Source organism: Excalfactoria chinensis, chromosome 3 (assembly GCF_039878825.1).
Source record: "Excalfactoria chinensis isolate bCotChi1 chromosome 3, bCotChi1.hap2, whole genome shotgun sequence".
Lineage (NCBI taxonomy): Eukaryota > Metazoa > Chordata > Aves > Galliformes > Phasianidae > Excalfactoria > Excalfactoria chinensis.
The window spans coordinates 93398622-93419914 of NC_092827.1; the positions used below are offsets into that span (position 1 = coordinate 93398622).

The 21293-nt window shown below is 38.3% G+C and overlaps 1 protein-coding gene across 4 annotated transcripts in view; it reads right to left on the minus strand.

Annotated features, from left to right (window-relative positions):
* Positions 1 to 5489: 5489 nt before the first annotated feature.
* The window catches only part of TASP1 (taspase 1), a 72706-nt gene continuing 56902 nt past the window's right edge, over positions 5490 to 21293 (minus strand). For 3 of the 4 annotated variants that reach the window (XM_072331688.1, XM_072331686.1, XM_072331685.1), the window contains 2 exons: positions 18967 to 19040; positions 5498 to 8510 (listed from right to left, as the gene is read on the minus strand). In XM_072331688.1, coding sequence (XP_072187789.1) covers positions 8418 to 8510; positions 18967 to 19040 — 167 coding nt within the window. In that variant the 3' untranslated portion in view covers positions 5498 to 8417. Of the gene's footprint in view, positions 8511 to 18966; positions 19041 to 21293 lie in introns of all 4 variants that reach the window. The other variant, XM_072331687.1, reaches the window with a different exon arrangement.

The window sequence follows — 21293 nt, forward strand, 5'->3', positions numbered from 1 at the left end:
GCACAGTCCAACCCAAACTCTCACTGAAGTTCATGGAAGCAATCTGTCTTGGGTTATGTCAGCTCTGGCCCAGGCTTCAGTCTCCAAAGGACAATCACAACTGAAGATAAGCAAACAAAGTGCACAGCGTTTTGTTTTGTTTTGTTTCTTTTTAAGTATCATTTTTCATCTGTGTAATTAGAACTGTTCGTTCACAAATGGGGCTGGATAGTATTGCATGCTGCATGTGACAGCATGAGAAACCAACTGTTTGTATTCATTTAGCTAGTACGTTTCTTTTCCCCTTTATGGAGGAGAAAAAAAAAATCCTCTGCCAAAAATCAGAATATTTGCTCTCATCATAAAGATATATTGCTTTCTGATACTTGGAACATCTGATGGCCCTTAAGGAAGAAAATGTCTTTAAAAAACAAACAACAAGGAATAAACCTGTAGAATGAGGAGAGCCTCATTCTTGCTTTAGGACTATAGGATCAGGATATACATGAGAAATGTCAATACTGAAAATACCCACACCTTGATGTCAAGCACTGGATACTCTGTGAGCCTGTTCATTTCTACACACCAAGAACAGCGAACAACAAAACATTTTCAGGAAGGCAGGTAATTATTTCTTTGAGGCAGAAACCTGTATGAACCACACAAGGCAAAACTATCTGCTTGTGAGCATGTTTTAATCTTATTATTTCTCACAGCTCCGGCTTCAGACAATTACAAGGAAATGAAGCTGTACCCATCAATGCCAGCCCAGTGCAAGCTGCAGACAGCACAGTGACAGCCTTGAGCCTGAGACATGCATAGCCATGAGATTCAGCTGAATATAGTGGTGCTTGGCAGCGGGTTTCAGGTCCTTAAAAACAGAAGAAGGAAGTTTGTGTTGAACTTTAACCTGCCTGAGCAGTACTTCTGGCAAAGACCACCACATGGAGGCTTAATGCTGAAGACACATTCAGCATCCCAGGCGAGGAAACATGACGAGGATTTAGGAACCAGCACGCAACAACGGGCTGATGCTCTGCCCTGCTTGGACATGAGCCCCACTCACACCTCCGCCCTCAAGCACGCTAACCTGGACTAGCACGATGCAATGGGTCCACGTGCGTTAGCTCTGATATTGAAACTGTGCCCAAAGAGTCCGGTCGCTGCGTGAGGTACCGCCCTGCGGCCATGTCGGACATTGCAATCACCGTGCGCTGTAAAATCAATGTGTTTGTTTTTCTTCTTTTGCTATAGAGATGTGGTGCCAACAGATGGAGCTGTTCAGAGCAGAGCCTACTCGCTTTGGCAGAGCATGGAGGAAGCAGCAGACAAGCATGGAATTCTGATTATTAAACACAATTAGAGATGAATCATCACCAAGCAGGAGATACACTCTATTTACTATGCTAAAGTGAAAAATAAGCTTGTCAACAAAGCTATAGCCCAGGATGGGGAAATCCCAGGGTTTCTCCAGCTCAGTGTGTGAAGATGTTCTCTCCCATGAGACTGGAAGGGCTCATCACACCCTTGTCAAGCAGAGGGTTGGAGCCTCGCAGGCTCAGCTTGCGCAGCTCTCAGTGCAGCACTGCCTCACCAGGCAGCATGCTGGGAGGAAAGAGCTGCTATCAACTGTTACAGCACTCCTTTTCCTGGCAGGACAGACCAAAATCAAATCAAATGTCCTTGGTATCCACATTTGCACATCAGGAAGTAAAAACAAGGTCCTGCAGCCTGTCTGCTGTTGAAATATTAATAACCAAAAAACACAACGATGAGGAAATCTGCTTTCACTTGAAAGACTTTTTGCCTTTCTGTTGGTTTGGGGTTGTTCAGGGTGAGGAGGATTCATTAATTATCAGGTAGGGGAAGAAGGCTTGTGTCTTCTTTCCAGCCACAGGAGAGACTTCAATGAAGAAACAAAATATTTTGTTGTCTTTCTGTTATATGCCCTGTTCCAAAAAGCGTATCTGGTTTTATACAGTGGATCCAGAGTTTGCCATGGTAAAATTACTTGAGCACTGTATTGTTCTTAGCAAAAAGATCGCACATGCAGCAATGGAGGGACACCACTGATGGAGAATTTGCCAAGTGGAAAAGCTAAACTTGACCACTTCAGAAAGCAGCTGTGGTTCAGTCATCATTCACACCAACTGCTCTTCTACCACCAGCAGCCTCCAGGGCTGCATTGGCTTCTTCACATGCTATTCAGTGTAAAACTTGCCATACCGTATAGTAGATTAGATTATTGCCATTTATGAAAAGTACAGGGAAAATAAAAGGCAAATGAAGTGGCTAAAATCACTTTTTGCACCAACCTAACAAGTTCTTAATCATGAACCAAGCTGTTCTGGAGCACACAATGCCAGCTGAACACCAAAAACAGGGACTGCTTTTCAGTGTTGAAAATCTACCCCATTTCTTCAGACATCTGAAGACATTCAGGTGCCATATCCCTGCAGGGTCCATACAGACACCCCTATCTGGGTTTGTCATCTCCCCAGAAGTAACAGCATCTTCATTTTAAATGAGTTTCTGTGCCTCCAGGGATGTTTAAAGTAAAAATAGTGTTATACTACCAAGACAAAGAAAGCATCTTTGTTTCAGAATCAAAAACAATTCCAATAAAAGAAATACCAACGGAAGAAAACAGAATTAGTTCATACCTAAACTTGTAATTCTGAGTCACAGTTTGGCCAAGGAAACAATTCAGTTGCTTTCTGCCCCTCACATATTGTTTTTGACAGTGAAACTCCCCCTGGGTTTTTGTTTACCATTTATAGTTGAGTTTCCTTACTTTGAGTTCTCTTCTAATTTAGGCAACTCCCTCGTGTTGGTCAAGATGCTTGAAATTTACCTGAAAAAAAAACTCTTGTGTGATGCACAAAGAGTACACTCAAAAATGATGCTTTTTTCTATCCTTCTTTTCCCTGGGGAGTGAGGTGGTTTACAGCTTTCTAATTGCAACTGTATTTCAAACCTTATATCATAAATCCTTCTCTGCTGTGCCTGGCGTTGTCTGTCTTCTGGTTAGCTAATTTTCTATCATAGGAATTACACGATGCGCTAATACACTACACATGGGGTTTGAAACAATCTCCCTTCCCTCCTCAGACACGCACACTGTTGCTTTCAAAGGCCTTCATGTCCCAACACTGACCGCTAATTACCTCAGGATCTGGCGTGCTCTTATCTCCCCACAGGAGTTCACCGCCTTTGGAAAGGATTAGCTTCCAAGCTTCAGAAACTATTTCTTTGTCGCGTTGAGGACCGCACCTCCTCACTAGACTCGATTCCTGCGAGATCAGGCAAAGGACATGATTTTATGAACATGTCAGTTTTATTTTTCTCCTACAAAATTTGCAGTGCATTGTAGCAGTGACACGTATTGGAACAGAATAAGTGCAACATCCAACAGAAGTACTAACAACAGTGAGCACAGACCTACCAAGTCTGCAGCTGCCAGGCCCAAAATGCAGTTCATTGATCCAGGAGAGAACTGAACCACAAGAAGCGATGATCTGCAAAACTTTTCTTTAGGATTTGGCCTTGAGAAAGTTGTAGGTGTGATCTGCATGTGCAGTGCACTGCTTTGTTTCTCACTGCCCCTCAGTGGGGACGGAAATTCAGGTGTAATTAAAAGGCAGAGATCACTTACCAAGCACCATCACCAGCAAAACAGACTCAGGTAAAAGGCTTAATAATATGAGGGCAGTGGAAATATGATTGCTAGTGAGAATCAGTGAAAACAACAGCTTCCCTCTGCCTGCTTCCTCCCCACACTTGCCCAGCTCCACATGGGCCCTTCTCACAGGCTGCAGCTCCCCATTCCTGGAGCACCCTTCTCCCCTCACCCCTTGCTGCTTGGCACCATTTTGTGCTTCCCTGAGTGCTGCTGAGGGGCCGAGCCTCACCAAGATGGCACCCTCAGAACCTTCCGGAAGTGACCCAAACCGTGTAGCAACACTTCTATTTCAGTGGTAGTAAGCACAGACTTTACAGTCCAGGCTGGTTTGGTGGTTTATTGTAACTTCACACTGAATATGGTGGTTTTGCCCCTGGTAAGCTGGATAAAGCAAGCCCAAACCCTTGCTGATGTTTGTGTTGTACCACACAGTGTATCCCATACTACTCCAATACCTCTGAAGGGAAGCAAGAACTGTAAAAATTATCCCTTTTAGAAAAAAAATATTTAAACTATAAGAAAGTGCTGAAAGTCCTTGGCTAGCAAAGAGCTCCGTCTGGAGCAAAGTTATAGCTTGACTTCAAATTGTTTGCAACAGGAAAGTCTGCATGTTGATTCTTCCACCTAACTTCTCAAACTCGGCACACCCACCAGATATTCCCAGATAATCCAGAAAAATAAGCGTCAGTCATCCAAACATCTTGCTCAATCTCAGTCTCCAGTGTTTGCATTAAGGGACTCATAATGTTTGACTCCTCTAAGAGAAACACTTCAAAGGGCGATGTCCTGGCTCTGCCAAAGCTGATGGCTGAGCTCCTAGTGACTTCACTGGAGACACGATCTCACTTCAAACATTTGCCTTCACGTAGTGCTTTCTGAGAATTGCATTTTAGCAGCTTCACAAGGCCTTTGGTTTCAGAGAGCTTAGCTGGTTTCTTTCTATGTAAGTACGTGGATATTTACACCAGTGTGATGGAGTGCAATACACTGGGCAACACTGGCCTAAATATCTATTACAATATATTGTAGCTGACAGACAGAATCCCAAAGGGTTAGGGTTAACCACAGAAGGGCATGTCACCCATAGCCCTCTGTAGGTTTATACAAACTCCAGCTGAGCACTAGTACTGCTTTCTCCCCAGGCTAGCTGGAGCCTGACCCTCCACATCATCCCCAAGGGACTGGTGATCATATTAGCTTTTGGTGCAGGTTGCTTAGTCTCAAGCTTCTCATACACTGATTAAGAAGCAAGGTAAAACAGTTACTTCGGACTCCTTTAGCCTGAAAACCATCCATCACTATAGGTCCTTAGACAATAAAACCGCTCCTTAACTCTGTGCTATCCTGTGATGGAGCAAATGATCAAGCACGGGGCTATCAGAGCAGAACAACCCCAACTCCTACAGTTTTCTGTTAAAAAAATAATAACAATAATAAATTGAGCAAAAAAACCCACAGTTCTCATTAATCAGTGGTGCTATCTACAGACCCACTAGAAATGCAAGTGGCTGCACCTATTCTACTTCTAATACAGTAATACTTAGTGGTTTTGGACTCTTATCCAGACTGTGCTATTAACCTACATTTTAGTTAACAACAGCGATTACCACAACCTTGTTAATACCCTTGATATTTTTTAACTTTCTCTGCTTCCTCCTCCTTCATCCACAGTATCTCACATATCACACTTTACATAGGGAATGGCTGCAGTTTCAGTGAACTGGGATTCCTCTTCTTTGCCAGTCAAATCACTTTCATCTCACACCCTTTATAGAGATAAGCCCATAAGCAGAGAAACATACTCTTCATACCTACAGAATACACAAAGTGGAACTCAAATCACCACTAAACTTTATTGTGTGAGGCTATTACAAGCTTTCAGAAGTACAATTTATTATGACAGATTAGTGACTACTCTGGCACCAAGTTGTCTGCTACAAAATAACCAAGGACATGTAATTGTGTGTTTGAGTATAAAATCAAGAGTATTCAAATTGTTTGTATTTATATGCATTTCATCTGGTTATCCTTCCTTTATAATTTTAGACAGCTGCTGCCAACTGTGTAATTTCCTCTTCGACTGTTTCTGCTTGTGCCAGTGGCAATGGTTACTTGTCACGTACAAGAGTTTACAGATCACTTCATTGCTAAGTGTCTATCCTCACCCCTTACTTTTCATTAAGCCCTTCTTAAGTCCAAAATAGACGTGGAAACAGAATTAGACCCACAGTTAAGGTAGCGTAAGATCTCTCATTGGCTGGAGTGGGAGTAGGATGATAGGAAGCTGTGCTCCTGCCAGTCTTCATGATTACTGATACAGAAATGCAAATGTCCTAAGACAGTTTCCTTCTCATGAGTACCAAAGGTAGAAAGTCAGCTCTGTACCTGGTTTGTGCACTGTGCCTCTCGTGATTCTCAGGAGAAGAATGTCTTTTTTCTCTAGCCAGACAGAAGGAAAAGCTGGACAATGAAAAGAGACACTGCTCAAGTTCAAACAACACCACCTGCGTAATTCCACAAGGCAGCCTGGCTTTTTTTCCACAAAAATTGCTTAGGAAGTAATTGATTGGAATATCACATAGAAATCAAAGCAAAAGAAAAGCTAAACATACCGATTTTAGAGTTATGATTACATATATATACGCATGTGTATGAATTCACACAAAAATAAAATTCTGAGATAGTGCATGGGGAAAAAGATCCTAAATTGGTATCCAGGTCTCCACAAGGAGACGTTAAGCAAGTAAGTGGAAGAAACAACTTACCAACTTGCACATTGTCCAAGCCCTTCTGCATTTCTTGTTACATGAAAGTGAACTTATGCCAGTATTTCTACAAAGGCAATGCTGAAAAGCACTTGAATGGTTAGCTCCATCGCTTTAACCTCTACAAAAAAACCTGCCACTTTCAAATATAGGTACATACGAACTCACAAGGATTATAACTCTTCTTCGCAGATCATACAGTGCAGCACCCACACGATCACTTAATGTTGTACGTTAGGGTAATTTCAATGACTCTGACAACTAAACTTAATTGTTTGAACATTACTGAAGTGGTGTACTCCGCGCTGCCAAACCCTAACTGGTGTAAACAACACTTCTTCACTCTATCAGACGTATCTAGCTGTACGTCCAAGGATGCAGATGGACACCTCAGCACAAGCGACTTCAGACAGATGCACGATGCATGATTTACATAGATGCAAAAAGCTCGTTTCATGTTATTTACAAGAATTCATAGAAATATCTTAAACTGTAGGACTACAATGATGTCACGACTGAAAAAAAAATCAGACACAAATAAGAACATATCTCAATGTATTATTGAACATAAGAGTGAAAATGAATCCAAGCTACTAAAAAAAATGTATTAAGATTTTTATCCATGAAACATTGGTACTACAATCAATGTAACCATTTAATCAGCAGTCAAGTAGGTCTGTTATAGGCAGGCACAACATTACAAAAGAGGACAGTACAATGCCCAATTAAGCGAATACAGTCTGAATACCTATTCATCCACTATTTCTGAAAACAGAATTATCAAATATCCACCAGGGAAAAAGATCAACTAATTTAGTTTCTCTTTGGCATACTTATCATGACAATGAATTAATTACAAAAGTCTTCTATTGCTGCCAGTGCTGTGAAGAAAGAAGTACTGAATGGAAGATTGTATGTGAGAAGTCACTTTTAGGACAGGCGATCTGGATAACATATCAGAACTGGTGACAAAAGGCAGTTCAGCTGCCAACGCTTCACAAGGCAGACAAGGTTTACACTGTTTTATACTGCAGTTTTGTTGAAGGTGTAAAAAAGTTACAGTAAATTTATGCACAGTACATACATGTTACACACAGTTATATAAATACCCATGCTGTGGCTGGACTTTAGGAAGTTGCTTTATCTGTAAGAAAGCTATTATCAGACCTCCCAGCATCCATTCAATACACATTGCACTTTGCATCCAGTAATATGCTCATTTCTGTACCTCTCTTAAAAATAGATTTAAAACAGAAGCAAAGAATAATATCGAATCTTTCCATAAACTTTGTTTTCTTATTTACATTGTAATATTCCATTATACATAAAGACTGCATTACGATACATTATCTTCATATAGCATTTTGTAATAGATACAGCTTGAAGCTATTAACATCTTAGTTTGGAAACAGAGATATGACTTATAAGATTATTTAGAACAATTCTAGTCTTAATTTTGCTCTAGTTTGTTTCACTGAAACCATTCTCTGACAAAAAAAAATCCTCCTTATTGGGGAGGAAGAAAACAACCCATGTTCAAACCACCACTGGATTTCCTTAAACCACTGAGAAACTTTGAAGCCATAATCATTTTTGCATACTTATATATCCACTTCAAGGGCCCATTCCTTTTAAATGTAGGAGATGAATGACAATTGTGACCACATCTTTAAATTATTATTTCATTTTAACTTTCAGATATTTTTCAAACATAAAACAATGATAACGTAATCACTAATCCCATATAATCTTTGTACAATTGGGAAGAGGTCCTATTTTATCAGGGAAAAAATGAACATGCACACAGTCCCATTCACAGAGTGAGAACATAAAACTACAGCAGCATTTGTCTCAAGTTATGGAGCACGCGGTGGCAAGACGGGGTATAAAGCAAGAGTAGAATTTCCAACATCTGTTAAGACAAACACAAAAAAAACTTATTGTAGAAAACGTCATTCACATTCTTTGCAATGAAGCGAGGAATCAACTGTTCAGCTTTCTGGGCTCTCCAGTCGACATACTCCTCCTTCTATTGCCACAGACTGTCCTGCCACCGCTCCAGGAGGAAGTCTTGAAATGTGAGTCTGTGGAAAAGTCAAGAGAGTGTTACCAAATACGATGAAAGGCAAAATTATGCAGGACACAGAGCAAGCTTGCAAGTATTGAACAATTCACCTGTTCAATGACTGCAGCCCAAAGGACAAATGACAAAAAAAACTTGACAAGCCATAAACAATTCGGATTCTTTTGTATTTTGTTTGTGTTAATGTTAAACTCATGAAGAGAATGACCATGACAGATGTGTAGAAAAGGTAAACTGAATGACTCAGTTCACTGGAAATTGAAGAAAGAATTATTCTGCATGAAAACAAGAGAAAAGTAACTGTGAAATTCCATGCTTTATTAGCCTTTATTAGCAAAGATGAAAATATATGTTAAAAAAAATAGTACAATTGTGTTTCTGTCAACAGGCATCTTTTCCGTGGAGAAAATTTGCTTATGTTTTCATATGCACTGTTAGTCTTCAGCTACAGCAGAGCCATTTTCAGATGTATCGGTTGCTTTAATATAGGCCAAGGGCTAAATCAATGTTTAACCAAGGCAGTGAAAAGATTCAGAAGCATGTTTCTACAAACTTTGCTGTATCCAAGTTTCAGAGCTGCTGAATGGGTTCTGGTAAAACATAAAAAAGAGCCTCAGTGAAACTCTAAAACGCAGTAGGGCTGAAAATAGCATTTCGCTGGGTTTCAGGCAAAAAGTGTCACCAGCTCAAGCGATGCTCCAGCCACCCATCTCAGTGAAGCAGGAGCAAAGTTATGCATTCCATCAGGTGATTCATTAATGCTCCAACAAACTGATGCTTAAGCAATTATTAAATTAGGATGAAGAAACTACTCCTACTACAATATAAAGCTCATATAAAGCTCACAACAGCAAAGTTACTGGTGTGAGAACTTACAGGTTTCTCTAAGCAAAGCCAACTATATACTTAAGTTTTGGTATGCACATTATTCCATTTAAAAGGTTTAAGTGCTGAAAAATGTGTAAGAAGCAATGAAGCAATGGGCTATAAGGGGGTTGGACTAAATGACCTTCAAGGACCCGCTTCCAACCCAAATCATTCTATGATTCTGTGATATAAAAGTCCCACAAATGTAACTTGCATCAATTGAACAGAGTTATTTGATGCTGCAACCACAATTCATTGCATGACAGAGATGTTTTGTATCTTAGATACAACTTCTTTCAATTCCCTTCTTGATAAGGGTATCCTGGTTTCTGCCCTTAGACAGTCATGTTTTCAGTGAAATTACAGAATGACATTTAATTTAAAACATTTAAAGGTTTTTGTTTCACTGCTAAACTTTGATCTCTGGCCTTTGTGCTCGATATATGAACATCTTCCGACTTTCAGAAACATTTTGGTTTTCATTTACCATTTCAAGAAAAAAAGATCCTTTCAAACCCCTTAGCTTCTCTTAAATGTAAGATCAGTAAGATCTTGAGCAAGGAAAGGAAAAAAGTCCGAGAGAGGAAAAACAGGTATTTAATGTCTACCAGTATATTATCAAGTACGTACATTTAAATAGATGTCCAAAGTTTGTTTCCTATACGAAAACATATTTCGATTTAGTGTAGAAGGAAAAATGAATTAACTATAAAGAGACAAAAACAAAAAATCCAACACCATATGGTAGCATACGTACACTTCCATTTACTGAAACATCCAAGCCACATAACAATGTCTTTCTTAAAGCCTTTAACTACACCTTTTTATTTGCATACGTTGTATGACCAAGCAAACACAGATACTGTTTCACACTGACTTTTTACTTTTACTTGTGTTTGTTTTACGTAGAGCAACATCCACACAGACGGATGATAGTATTTAAAATCTTTTAATTAATAAGGAGTATCAAAGGATAAAACTGACACGTCAAGACAACTTCAGATGAATTTCCAAGTGTATTCTTACAATTACATCTCCTTTGTTCCTAGCCATAAGAATGAACTTGAGTAAATACAACTTCAAAGAACACTGAAGACATTTAAAATGCAACCACAGAACTTATTTGTAACTCTTGTTACATTTCTATACCCCCAACATCATATTTTACATTAAGTCCAGATTGCACAATGGATTAAAGTGAGACTGAAAATATAAAAATATTTTTTTGAAAAGCAACAACAAAGAAACAAAACAGAGAAACACTGGAAAGCTTTTGCTTGAATTTGATTAATCCATCAGCATTACAATCTGAATGAGCCCACATCTGGAGAAAATTGAACAAAAATAGGAAAAGAAGAATTTTTTTGTTCAGAATTCATCCTCCATCGAGCTTCAAGGAAGTCTCTCCTTGAGGAAACAGGAGTGTGCTGAGGAAAGGTAGGTCAAGAATGACAAGGCTATTCAGACCTTGGGCTCCATGAATAGACATTATACTGTCCCCAAGAAAATGTTTTGATTTGTTTCCCTAGGGAAAAGCAAGGTTGGTGAGGGCCTTGTAGAAGCAGAGAACACAAAGGATAAATTAAGTACTTGATTTTGATTTTTTCCCTCTACCTATATAGCACAACCAAGCTAACCGACCTTTACATACCGATTCTTGGCATGTGTGGACTTGCCATCAAAAAACTAAATTAAACAAAAATCAGTCCCTCTTTCCCATCTAACTAAAATGAAATGGTGGAGCAACTGACTCCCTCAGCCCTGCTTCTACAAGCGCTGCCTGCTGAAAGTTACTGTCTCAGTTTCTTTTGATGTGCTCTGGAAAGCTTCCCACCGCCCCGTAAGTCCAAAACTAATCAGTCATCCTGCCTTGGAATAAGTGTTAACTGCTACAGGGACAATATATGATTTCATCTTTTCATCAGGAACATTTGATCAATTTTTTAAGTTACGTATTTTCTGTATATATGTATTTTTTTACATACTACAAGTTCTGCCAAGACTTACTTTACTTCATGTCTCTTAAATAGTTTCTGAAACAAATTTGAGGCCAACTAATATCAAAAACTTTTCTCCTTTAGCGATTACAGACCTAGCTTTCTCCTTTTAGTCACATTAGTTTGTCACAACAGCTTCTTTTTTTTTTTTTTCTCTCTCATTAAAAGCATACATACCGTGTAGAATTAATTAATATAATGCATAGGCCAAAAAACAGACAACTCTGCATGAGAAAACTGAAGGCAATCAAATGCTGCCAAGAGAACAGAGTACAACTACCAGATGGCAGCACATTCAGTTCTTAAGCAAGTCAAGGGAGTACTTCAAGTGTTTAGTTTTCTTATTACATGCTCAGGATGTGCTCTGGATGGAATAATTTATAAAATGAACTTTTTCCATTCATTACACTATTGAGATGAAATATAATGAAACAGAGACTGAGGACGTCATGTGTAAGGGCTGGTCCAAAAGTAATGCCTCATATTTTACTATGATGGCCCACAGCATCAGAGGTGGATGCTGGTGAGATGGCAGTAGATGTTGAACCTTCCCACCAATACCCTGTTACATGCTGTTGCTGTGCAAAGGATGGCAGCAGAGCGGCAGCCTGTCGGAATGGTGCCTGACATGGAAGCATATATGAAGCAAAGGTTGTGTAACTGAATTCCCCCATGCAGAACAAACGGCCCCCACTGACATTCATCAGTGCTTGCCGAATGTTTATGGACAGCAAACAGTGAATGTGAGTACAGTAAGGTGGTGGGTGGTGCATTTCAGGAGTGGTGACAGCAAAAGTGAAGGATCACCTCTGCTGGTGCATATCTATCTTTACAGGCGCAGCATGCAGGCTCTTGTTCATAGCTGGGGAAAATGCAGAGCTCATAGCATCTATGTTGAAAAACAGTGTCTTCTAGCTGAGAATTTGCTCTATTAAATAGCACTATTGAGCTCTATCTGTCAGAGATTCCAGGGAAATACATAGAAGGCATTACTTTCAGAGCAACTTACATACTTAATTAAATCACTTGCTATCACTTTTCTCTTTAAACAAAAGGAATACCAAATCCATATACTGTTTAGAAACTCAGAATCACTCATAGGACTACACACAGACTGTTCAGGAAGCTGGCAAATTTCCGAGCTCAAATTCATTCCATGGGTCAAATGTATTATTTCATACAACTTGTGCATCTATAAACTTCCCTATGAAGCCTTAGACAACAATGACATTTCAAGAAAGTTGAAAACAAAGGCATTTTAACCTCCTCATATGATTCATACATGTATTTTATCTGAAGCTATGTACCAACCAGTCATCTAATCAGCTCACCACTCCTGGCTATTACAGAGATATTCTAAAATAGGGCCAGATAGTTTAAAGTGTGATTTTTACTGATCTGAACTGCGGGTGCTAAGTCAGGTTATTATATTTATATTTGCATACCTAAATATATAAATCATCTACTCTGCTCCATCCTAAGATATAATAGTCAAATATGAGGACAATTCCAGAACTTTTGGCTTCATGAAAGAAATCAACCAAAAAAAAATTGAACTTATCTTCTCATCTCAAAGCCTGTAATTTCCATGATGGTGGACATGCCTAATATTTTAACTGGTATCTCAGCACTGAAGGTTGTTTCCAACAAGTATAAATATCTTATCTTTATGAGAGAACTGGATGTCCTGCTGCATGTGAAGTTATTTTCAAGTAAGAATCTCTCAATGATTCCCCTGTCTGCAGACAAGAGTGAAGATTAAAGGGGAAAAAAAAGTGTAACAGTGACATATACATTTCCTCTCTCATGAATTTAAAAGACTGTCTCTGTACTAACCAGGCTTGTTAATTTTTTCCACTAATTTTCAAATTAAAATTTTGATTCTTCCAGTATGCATTTCTCTACCCAATGAGCACTGGCTGGCTGCCTTCCTCCCCAAGAAAGGCTCTCACAACCCTTTTGTTCACAGAGTAAAATGCAGATGCTCATTATCAGGAAACTCAACAACAATCACTACAATCAGTGTTTGCCACATATGACTTCAAACATAGAGGAAAATAATTTTGCTAATCTTTACAGAGTTAATGAAGTTGAGTAAATCTGATTATAACATGTAATCTCAACAGGAAGAGTGAACTGGAAATGATAGAATCATAGAATCACAAGGTTGGAAAGGACCTATAAGATCATCTAGTCCAACCGTCCTCCCTTTTCCACACCTACAGAAAACCCCTAAACCATATCTTCTAGCTCCCTATCCAGATGCTTCTTGAACACTGCAAGGGATGGCGACTTCACCACTTCCCTGGGCAGGCTATTCCAGTGCCTGACCACTCTCTGAGAAAAAAAGTTCCTTCATATGTCCAATCTAAACCTCTTCTAATACAACTTGTGGCCATTTCCTTGGTATATATGTTCTTCACACTGAAACATGAAATTAGCTGTCAAAGATAAAATTTATTTTGCATATTTCAACCACAACATTTGGCCTACACAGGAGTTGTTGCTAATGGGTGTTTTCAAAGACAGCATCATACAACACTCTTCATTACTGTTCCCCTCATCTTTCAAAGCAACCTGAATTTGGTTCACTAGAAAACCGAAGACTACAGCACATGTAGTCTTGCAGTATGAAAACCTGCAATATTATAAAGCTTAGTAATTCATGAACTGAACATATGCCAGAGATTTAAACTGGCAAATGAATCTGGATTACATTCAGCATCACGTCTCGATGCTTAGAAGTTAGTTGTCTAGGTCATCTGGCTATTAGAAAAAGTAAAATTTACAAAGCTGAATTACAACGATACCTCAAAATTACTGCAGAATTTATAGTCACAGCAAAAGTAAACAGCATTTATACACAGGTCACATTTTAAAATGTATATATCTACTAAGAACCATGCTAAGATGACAAATTACTTCAAATATAGATCACACATGACCAAAACTGCACACTGCTGGTATTAAGATCAGATTTTTCACTCAAAGGCAGCACCTGATCTTCAAACAGTACCGAAAACACAGCAAGAAAGTCCCATTTTCCAAGTAAAAATATAATTCACCATCAGCTACTCTAAATAACTAAGATAATACAAAAACTTAGGGATCCAGAAAAATACAAGTTCTCTGGTACATCCTGACACCTCTTCCTTTGTGCACACAAAATGTGGTGAGCTCCAAGCGAGCAAATACTCTGAAGACCCTGTCAGAACTAAAAGGACTTCTGCTTGATTATACAAAAATATACAGAGACAAATCAAATGAAAATTGCCTTCCACCGACCAGAATCTTCAAGATACAGTTTATACACGCACTTACTTGCAGGAGTACATTTGCACTGTTACCTGAGATTAAGGAACCTCTTTTCCTTTGCAACATTCTCATTTGAGCAAAGAACAAGAAGAAACAGAGACTGCAACTCAGAGAGGTCCATCAACTTGTCATCTATCCACAGATCTCCTTTCCTTTGGTTCTGTAGTTACATCTCAAATCACAGTATTGTGAATTCAAAGAGTAGCCCATTTCCCCTCATAACATGGCAAAAGGTCTCAAAGCCCTTCATGCAAAGTGAAACTTAAATGACTCCAACAAATGCTACCTCAGCCCTTAAGATTTCAAATACTGTACATGACCCATGACAGAGCGGACAGATCTCCAGGGAATAATACTGTCATTATCAAACTATTTTCACAACGGTGACAACTGTTCAAGCTCTCAGGATGTAACCTGATCAGTTCAGGGAAATTTGAAATGATTAATTGAAGAGATCAGAGCTTGGGTAACCTTTTTAGTTGGTACAATGATCTGCTGTTGGATCTACTGTAGATCCATTAAAAATATCTGGAAGGTTATTCTGAGGACTAGAATATTAGAAAGAGAAGAAAGTCTGGGTAAAAGAGTTAACAGATTATAAAAGATCTTGAATTTATGTTAAATAATTAATAATCAGCACCACAAAACCAGAAAGGAATAAGTCTACCTCTCTAATTCATAACAGCTTTTCAACTTCCAGGACTTCAACTGAGAAGATAATTTTTGCTGATGCAGCAGTTACCGCTATAGAAGGAGCTAGATAAGTGCAGAGGAAATCCACAGGTTTTTATTTTCTTTCTCGTGGTTATGGTCAGAAATTTCCACAGTGGCCTCAAACATTCAGAAGTCCCATCTAATGGCTAGAAACAGTTGAGTGTCAGATTATGTGACAGTTCGATCATAACATATGTGTCACTGAAAGAAGTTGCTTCAGGAGACCTTGGGAGGTCCAGTCATGTTCCTAACTGACAGGGCTACCTGTGAAATAATGTGTCACAGTACTGCTTCACGAAGAAAGACTGGGATGGGCAATTGCTACGACAGGATGTATATGTCCCTTAAGTTAACTATAGCTGAGGGTTCCAGGTTCCAGCTGGGATAAAGCTGTAGCAAGAAGCAGTATAGGTCATTTTCAAGAACCATCTTAAAAAAGTTTCAGTTGTTCAGACAAAACATTTGTTTTCCTCCACATCCAGTATGTGAACACTGGTGCTGAGTGACTGTTAAACTGATAGTGTCAAAAGGGATGGCAAAAAAATAAAGAATATAATCACAAACCAGTAAGAATATGCTTCAAGCAGTTACTTCTGGCAATGATGCAAGGACCTAAGGGCACAAGAACCTGAAGAAAGTCAGATATCCACTGGGCAGGTGGTGAAGATGACAATACCAGTGTTATCCATAGCTTCAGCTCTGAGAGAGAGCCAAAGCAAGTAACAGGACACACAATCAGAGATGACTGCATCAGCAAAAAAGGTGTGAACTCATTTTATCTGGGAAGTCTCCACACTATTTTGAAAGAACTTCCAACCAGACATTTTAAAACAACATTAACAGAAAACTGATTTTTTCAAGCAACTGGTTTTCTAATAAAAGACTGGACATTTTTCCAGAAAATATGCTTTAAATCAATTATTAGTCACAGTGCAAAACTGTTCTACAGCTCTTGCAGGCTCAGCCATGTTATGCATTCAGACTGGCTAGAGAGCACACATGCAGCCTTGTCTGGAGATGACTGGCTAGCTGTATCATGTCTAATCAGAAGGAATCAATGCCCCGCTGAAAGGCTGATTCCTGATCAGTACTTGGAGAGCTCACAATACTAGAAGGCAGAAGCACCATCAGGTTAGGGTGCATGGTTTTCAGTCTCTGATTCCACTTTCTCACTTTGCTTTTAAGGAATTACTGGTAGTTGGTTGAATAAGTTTCCACCTCTTAAGCACATTAGTTTCTGTAGGTAAGCTGGTATCTAGCCAGTCAGAGTGTGTCTGCCTTGCAACAAAGGCTTCTGATATCTCCACAATCTTAGCACTGGATTCGTAACAACCAGCTGCTAGGTAGAATGCATTAGAATGCTCCAATACAGCAAGAAACACACCCAAATTAAAGGAAGACCTCTCTTCTTTAGTATGTACCCCTCTATATAATCTATATAATTCATTACAGTGGATGCAGAATAAAACTTGAGGCCTTGACTGATGAAAGAAATAAAAACTGGGGTTCCGTACCTCCCTAGAAAAATAGGAAAGCAACATGTTTCCGTACAAGCTGCTGTCTGATGATTTTGCTACAGTACTCAAAAGCAAGTGGTATCTTATACTTTTATTGTTATAGCTTTTTTTTTTTTTCATAGCAAGCACTCAAAAGTAGCGGTACCAAAGCAGTTATTCTATTAAAGAAAAAATAGTATATATATATTTCTTTAACTTACACTTTATGGTGTTCTATTTCAAGCCCAGTTTTCCATCTATAACTTAGCCCTAGTTGTAGCAGAATAAAATTCCAGCTTTTATGACAGAAGACTTTTTTGATCAATAGAAGTCAGCAGCAAAAGCATTTGTGGTTTTTCTCTGGAAAGCATTTGTGGCCACAGACTCAAAGGAGGAAGAAAGGGAGGGGGATTAACTCTTCAATGAAGGTCAAAAGCATAATTTAAAAGTGAACCAAGAGGAGCAGCTGTGTCTGTCAGCACAATCAAGATTACCAGCTGGAGAATTTACCAGCAGTATGAAAACAATGCACACCAGATGTCAAATGTTGCAACTGTGAGTAGGAAAACATCTCTGGGCATGGTACTGTCATGCTAGTACTCATTAGCAGATAGATTTCACATTTAGCATTTATTAATTAATAAGAATGACATTAACGGGGAGAAATAATAACATTTCCTTAGAAACATCTTTTGAGCCTTCCAGTGTAAGCCAGAAGCAGGTATGCACACTGTGATAATCTAACACTGTGCATTCTAGAAATTCTCCTTCTTTCACTATGTACAAAATAAAACGACTTTTAAAATTACTATTGAATATTAGAACACCCACAGCTCAGCTTGCATTAGTTTTACTTAGTTCAGTCTGGGCTCTTAGTTTGAGTTTGGATTTCCTTCCAATAAGATGTAGAACCAATGTTAAGAGAACAAGTGAGAACGCACCATATTCAACTAGAAATGACTTGACATACACAATGAAAGAGAATACTACGCTAACACCTCTACCAACATTTCCTTTACCAGCTTTTTATCTTGTTTCTTCTTCTGGGAAATTCTTGTATTAAAAAAAAAAAAAAAAAGAAATTTCACTGCTTAAGTCAGACATTTGTTCCCAATGGCCCAGCCAGCAGTCACACCACTGTTGGTGTGTAAAATTACCATGTCAATTTTGCTCTTTTTTTTAATGTTTTTTCCTATTACTGTCATTATTATTTCTCTCTCATTCTCCATTATTGTTATATCTCCAATGAAACACAGCACCCCCTAACTTCCCAAAAAGCCAAATAAAAACAAAAAGATTTGAGTTTTAGAGTCCTCTCCTCCTTCGCTGCTGATGACTGAACTTTACTCCCTAGCAGTGACACAAGAAGCACCTACATCTGGAGAGCACCAACAAAATTCAGGCCCTCAAATTCTTCTCTCTCTTCTAGGCTTTAAAATTAACCCTTCTTGAAATTTTCACTTCAGAATGCTGGATGCCTTTCTTACTCCTAGCTGCTGGTATAAAAGCCTTGGCAGGCATCTCCTATTATAACACATGTAAGTATTCCAGAAAATACACAAACTCTGCCATTAATTTATCAGTGAGCCTTCTTTTACACTAGCCTTTTCCCTGCTTTGGTCACTTCCTTTAACTGGCTCTGATTGGCCACTCTCAGCCTCAAATAGCTATGGCTACACATTATGAAAACGATTCTGTCTCCAGCATCCCCCATGACGATTCTCACTGTCCAAACACCTCTCTGACATATTCTAGTTGCTACATGGTAGTACCTGCCTTTTTTCTCCATTCAGTGCTGTATTCCAAAGAAGAGTTGGCTCTCATTCTCCTTGGTTAATCTCTACTGTTTGACGTTAATGATTTTTCCAGTTTCAACAGCTAAACTTAGTGTAACTCAATCAGAGAAATAAAACTATTCAAATATGACCTGACATAATAGATACACCACTGTAGATTTGTTAATCACTGTAATCAAGATAATTTTTTTTTAATATGTATTTCCTATACAGATTCTCCTTAACTTCTGCACTCATTCTTGCTGTATTACAACCTATTCTTCAAGTCTTACCTTAGCTTTGCCATCCTGCGCAGACATATATCCTACACACATGCTCTCTGTTGTATGGCTCCACAGAAATTCCACTACAACGAAAAATGCAAGGTGTCACAGAAATGCTTATACGATGTAATTTAACAAGACAGAATTTCATATGCTTAGGTCTCATCTACTGGAGCTTTATAAGGAAGTCTTACAGAAATTAAATAAGATGCTTTGAAAAGCTATTTTCACATATTTTATTATAAACAAGACTTCTGCAATTTAAAAAGTGTGCTTAGATGTCGTTTACACTGTAATTCATTAATATTCCTCACATTCCTTTAATATGAATAATGAAGGTCATAGCATGCTGAGTACAATTATCCTTTGAAACATTTTCCCTTGCATAGCAATTAACCATTAGTAGAACATTAAGGTTCTGACAATCCCAGTAGACCTGCAGATTCTGACAGATCTGTAGATATCATGACAAAAGAAAAGCAAACTTCATTTAGGTATGCAATTTGCTCCCCTGTAATAGATTCACAACTGATACTGCCAAAGTTTACCCAAAAATTTTCACTGACATACATTCAGTGCTATGTAACAGCGTTTCATGAGGTCAACTCTTTCCTCACACGCTGAAGATTCAACTGTCAATGAAAGTATTCATTTTTTGCAGACAAAATTATATTAATCTTTTAATTCTGAGAAGCTAAGCAACATTTCAGGCCAACTACCCTCAAAACATGTCTTTGTCTTTGATAACCCTAACTCTAGACACATTCTTTTACATAGTAAAGGTTTGTTTTCCTCCTACATAGTTCACCAGAGGTACCATACACTAGCCTGCAACATGACTACCTATTTATTAAAAGCATTTGAATTACACTAAGATCCTATGTTACATACTTAATTCTCTGAGGGCATTTCAAACATTTTCAACTATTTAATCAATTTCTTTCTTGAAATTTATTTCAATAGTTTAAAAAATTAATCAGTCCTGCAATGGAGACAAATGACTTGATTACTTCGTACACCAAGTTCTTAAGTATCGCACAAGTTATCTGCAATTAAAACAACGTAAGTAGTACACATAATTAATTATATGTTAACCTTACAAGGCAGAAATTTCTACACACACAAAAAAAATACCTATAGATAAGCTGTCCTATGAGATTCTTATTTCAGTGGAAAGAAATTGAGAAAAAACAAAACAAAACAAAAACAAACAAAAACAACAGACAAACAGTATTTACGGTGTACAAGTATGGGGATTTTTTTTTAATAACATTTGAGGGAAGATATTCTACCTTCCTTAATAGGAAGATGTTTTCTTACATCAAAGTCAAACGTCAAATAGAAAATACTACTCTCACTTCCAAGTGCAAGAAATTAAAGGCTGATTTTATTTGTTCTTGTTTAATTAGGCTTGTATTGTCATTTTCTAAACTCCTTTTTAGATGCAGAATTTATGTGGTGGGATTCTTTCCACTAGATTAATAACGACATAATCATGTCATTCTTAAATTTGAAAGCCGTAAATCAAACTTGCAACATTCTCTGCATGTTTAGCAACCCCATGTCCTGATTCAGGAGTCAGCATGAGACCATCTTGGCTTTCCAATAATTGAAAGACAATAGCAGAACTACTTAACAGTCTACTTTTTCAAAAAGACAAGCTGTTCAAGTAATAACTCCAAAAATTGTAACATACAAAATATAATTCCAAATTCTTTTCCCATTCAAGATTTCAAAAGCCCCTTTGTTGTTCACCACCGCTAACCCAGCAGCATTAAGTGAATAGTAAAGAGTCATCTCGTAAATCTCTGGGTTTTTGCAAAAGCAAAACAAATGTATGTGGAACTCTTATGGAAGTTGCGTTTATTATATGCATAAAGTGCACATCAGTGTTGATCGCTGGATTGAGAATCATGAACACTACTTGCTGTATTGAGCAAGATTACATCCTAGAGTAAATGACTTGGATGTAGAGTTCCAGTAGGATAAAAGTAGTAATGAATTAAGACAGAAGAGTCTGAGTTTCTAAAGAGTAGCCTATCAAAAAGAAATTACGTGATTCAATAACTACCAGGTGAGATGCTAAGATAAGCTTTAATACACAAAATCAAATTAGGTCATCAAATTTGTCCTATCAGATCCCAGAAGATATGACAGCTACCTCAAGGCTGTAATGCATCTGACAGCTATTCAAGAAGTAATTGAGGAAAGAAGAGGATTAAACTAAAGGGTAAACCTTTCATCCTGGTAGCGTACATCATTAAATATGTATTACTGAGGCTCACATGACCCAATACATAAATGCACATGGTACAGCTGAGCATATATGCCCACAT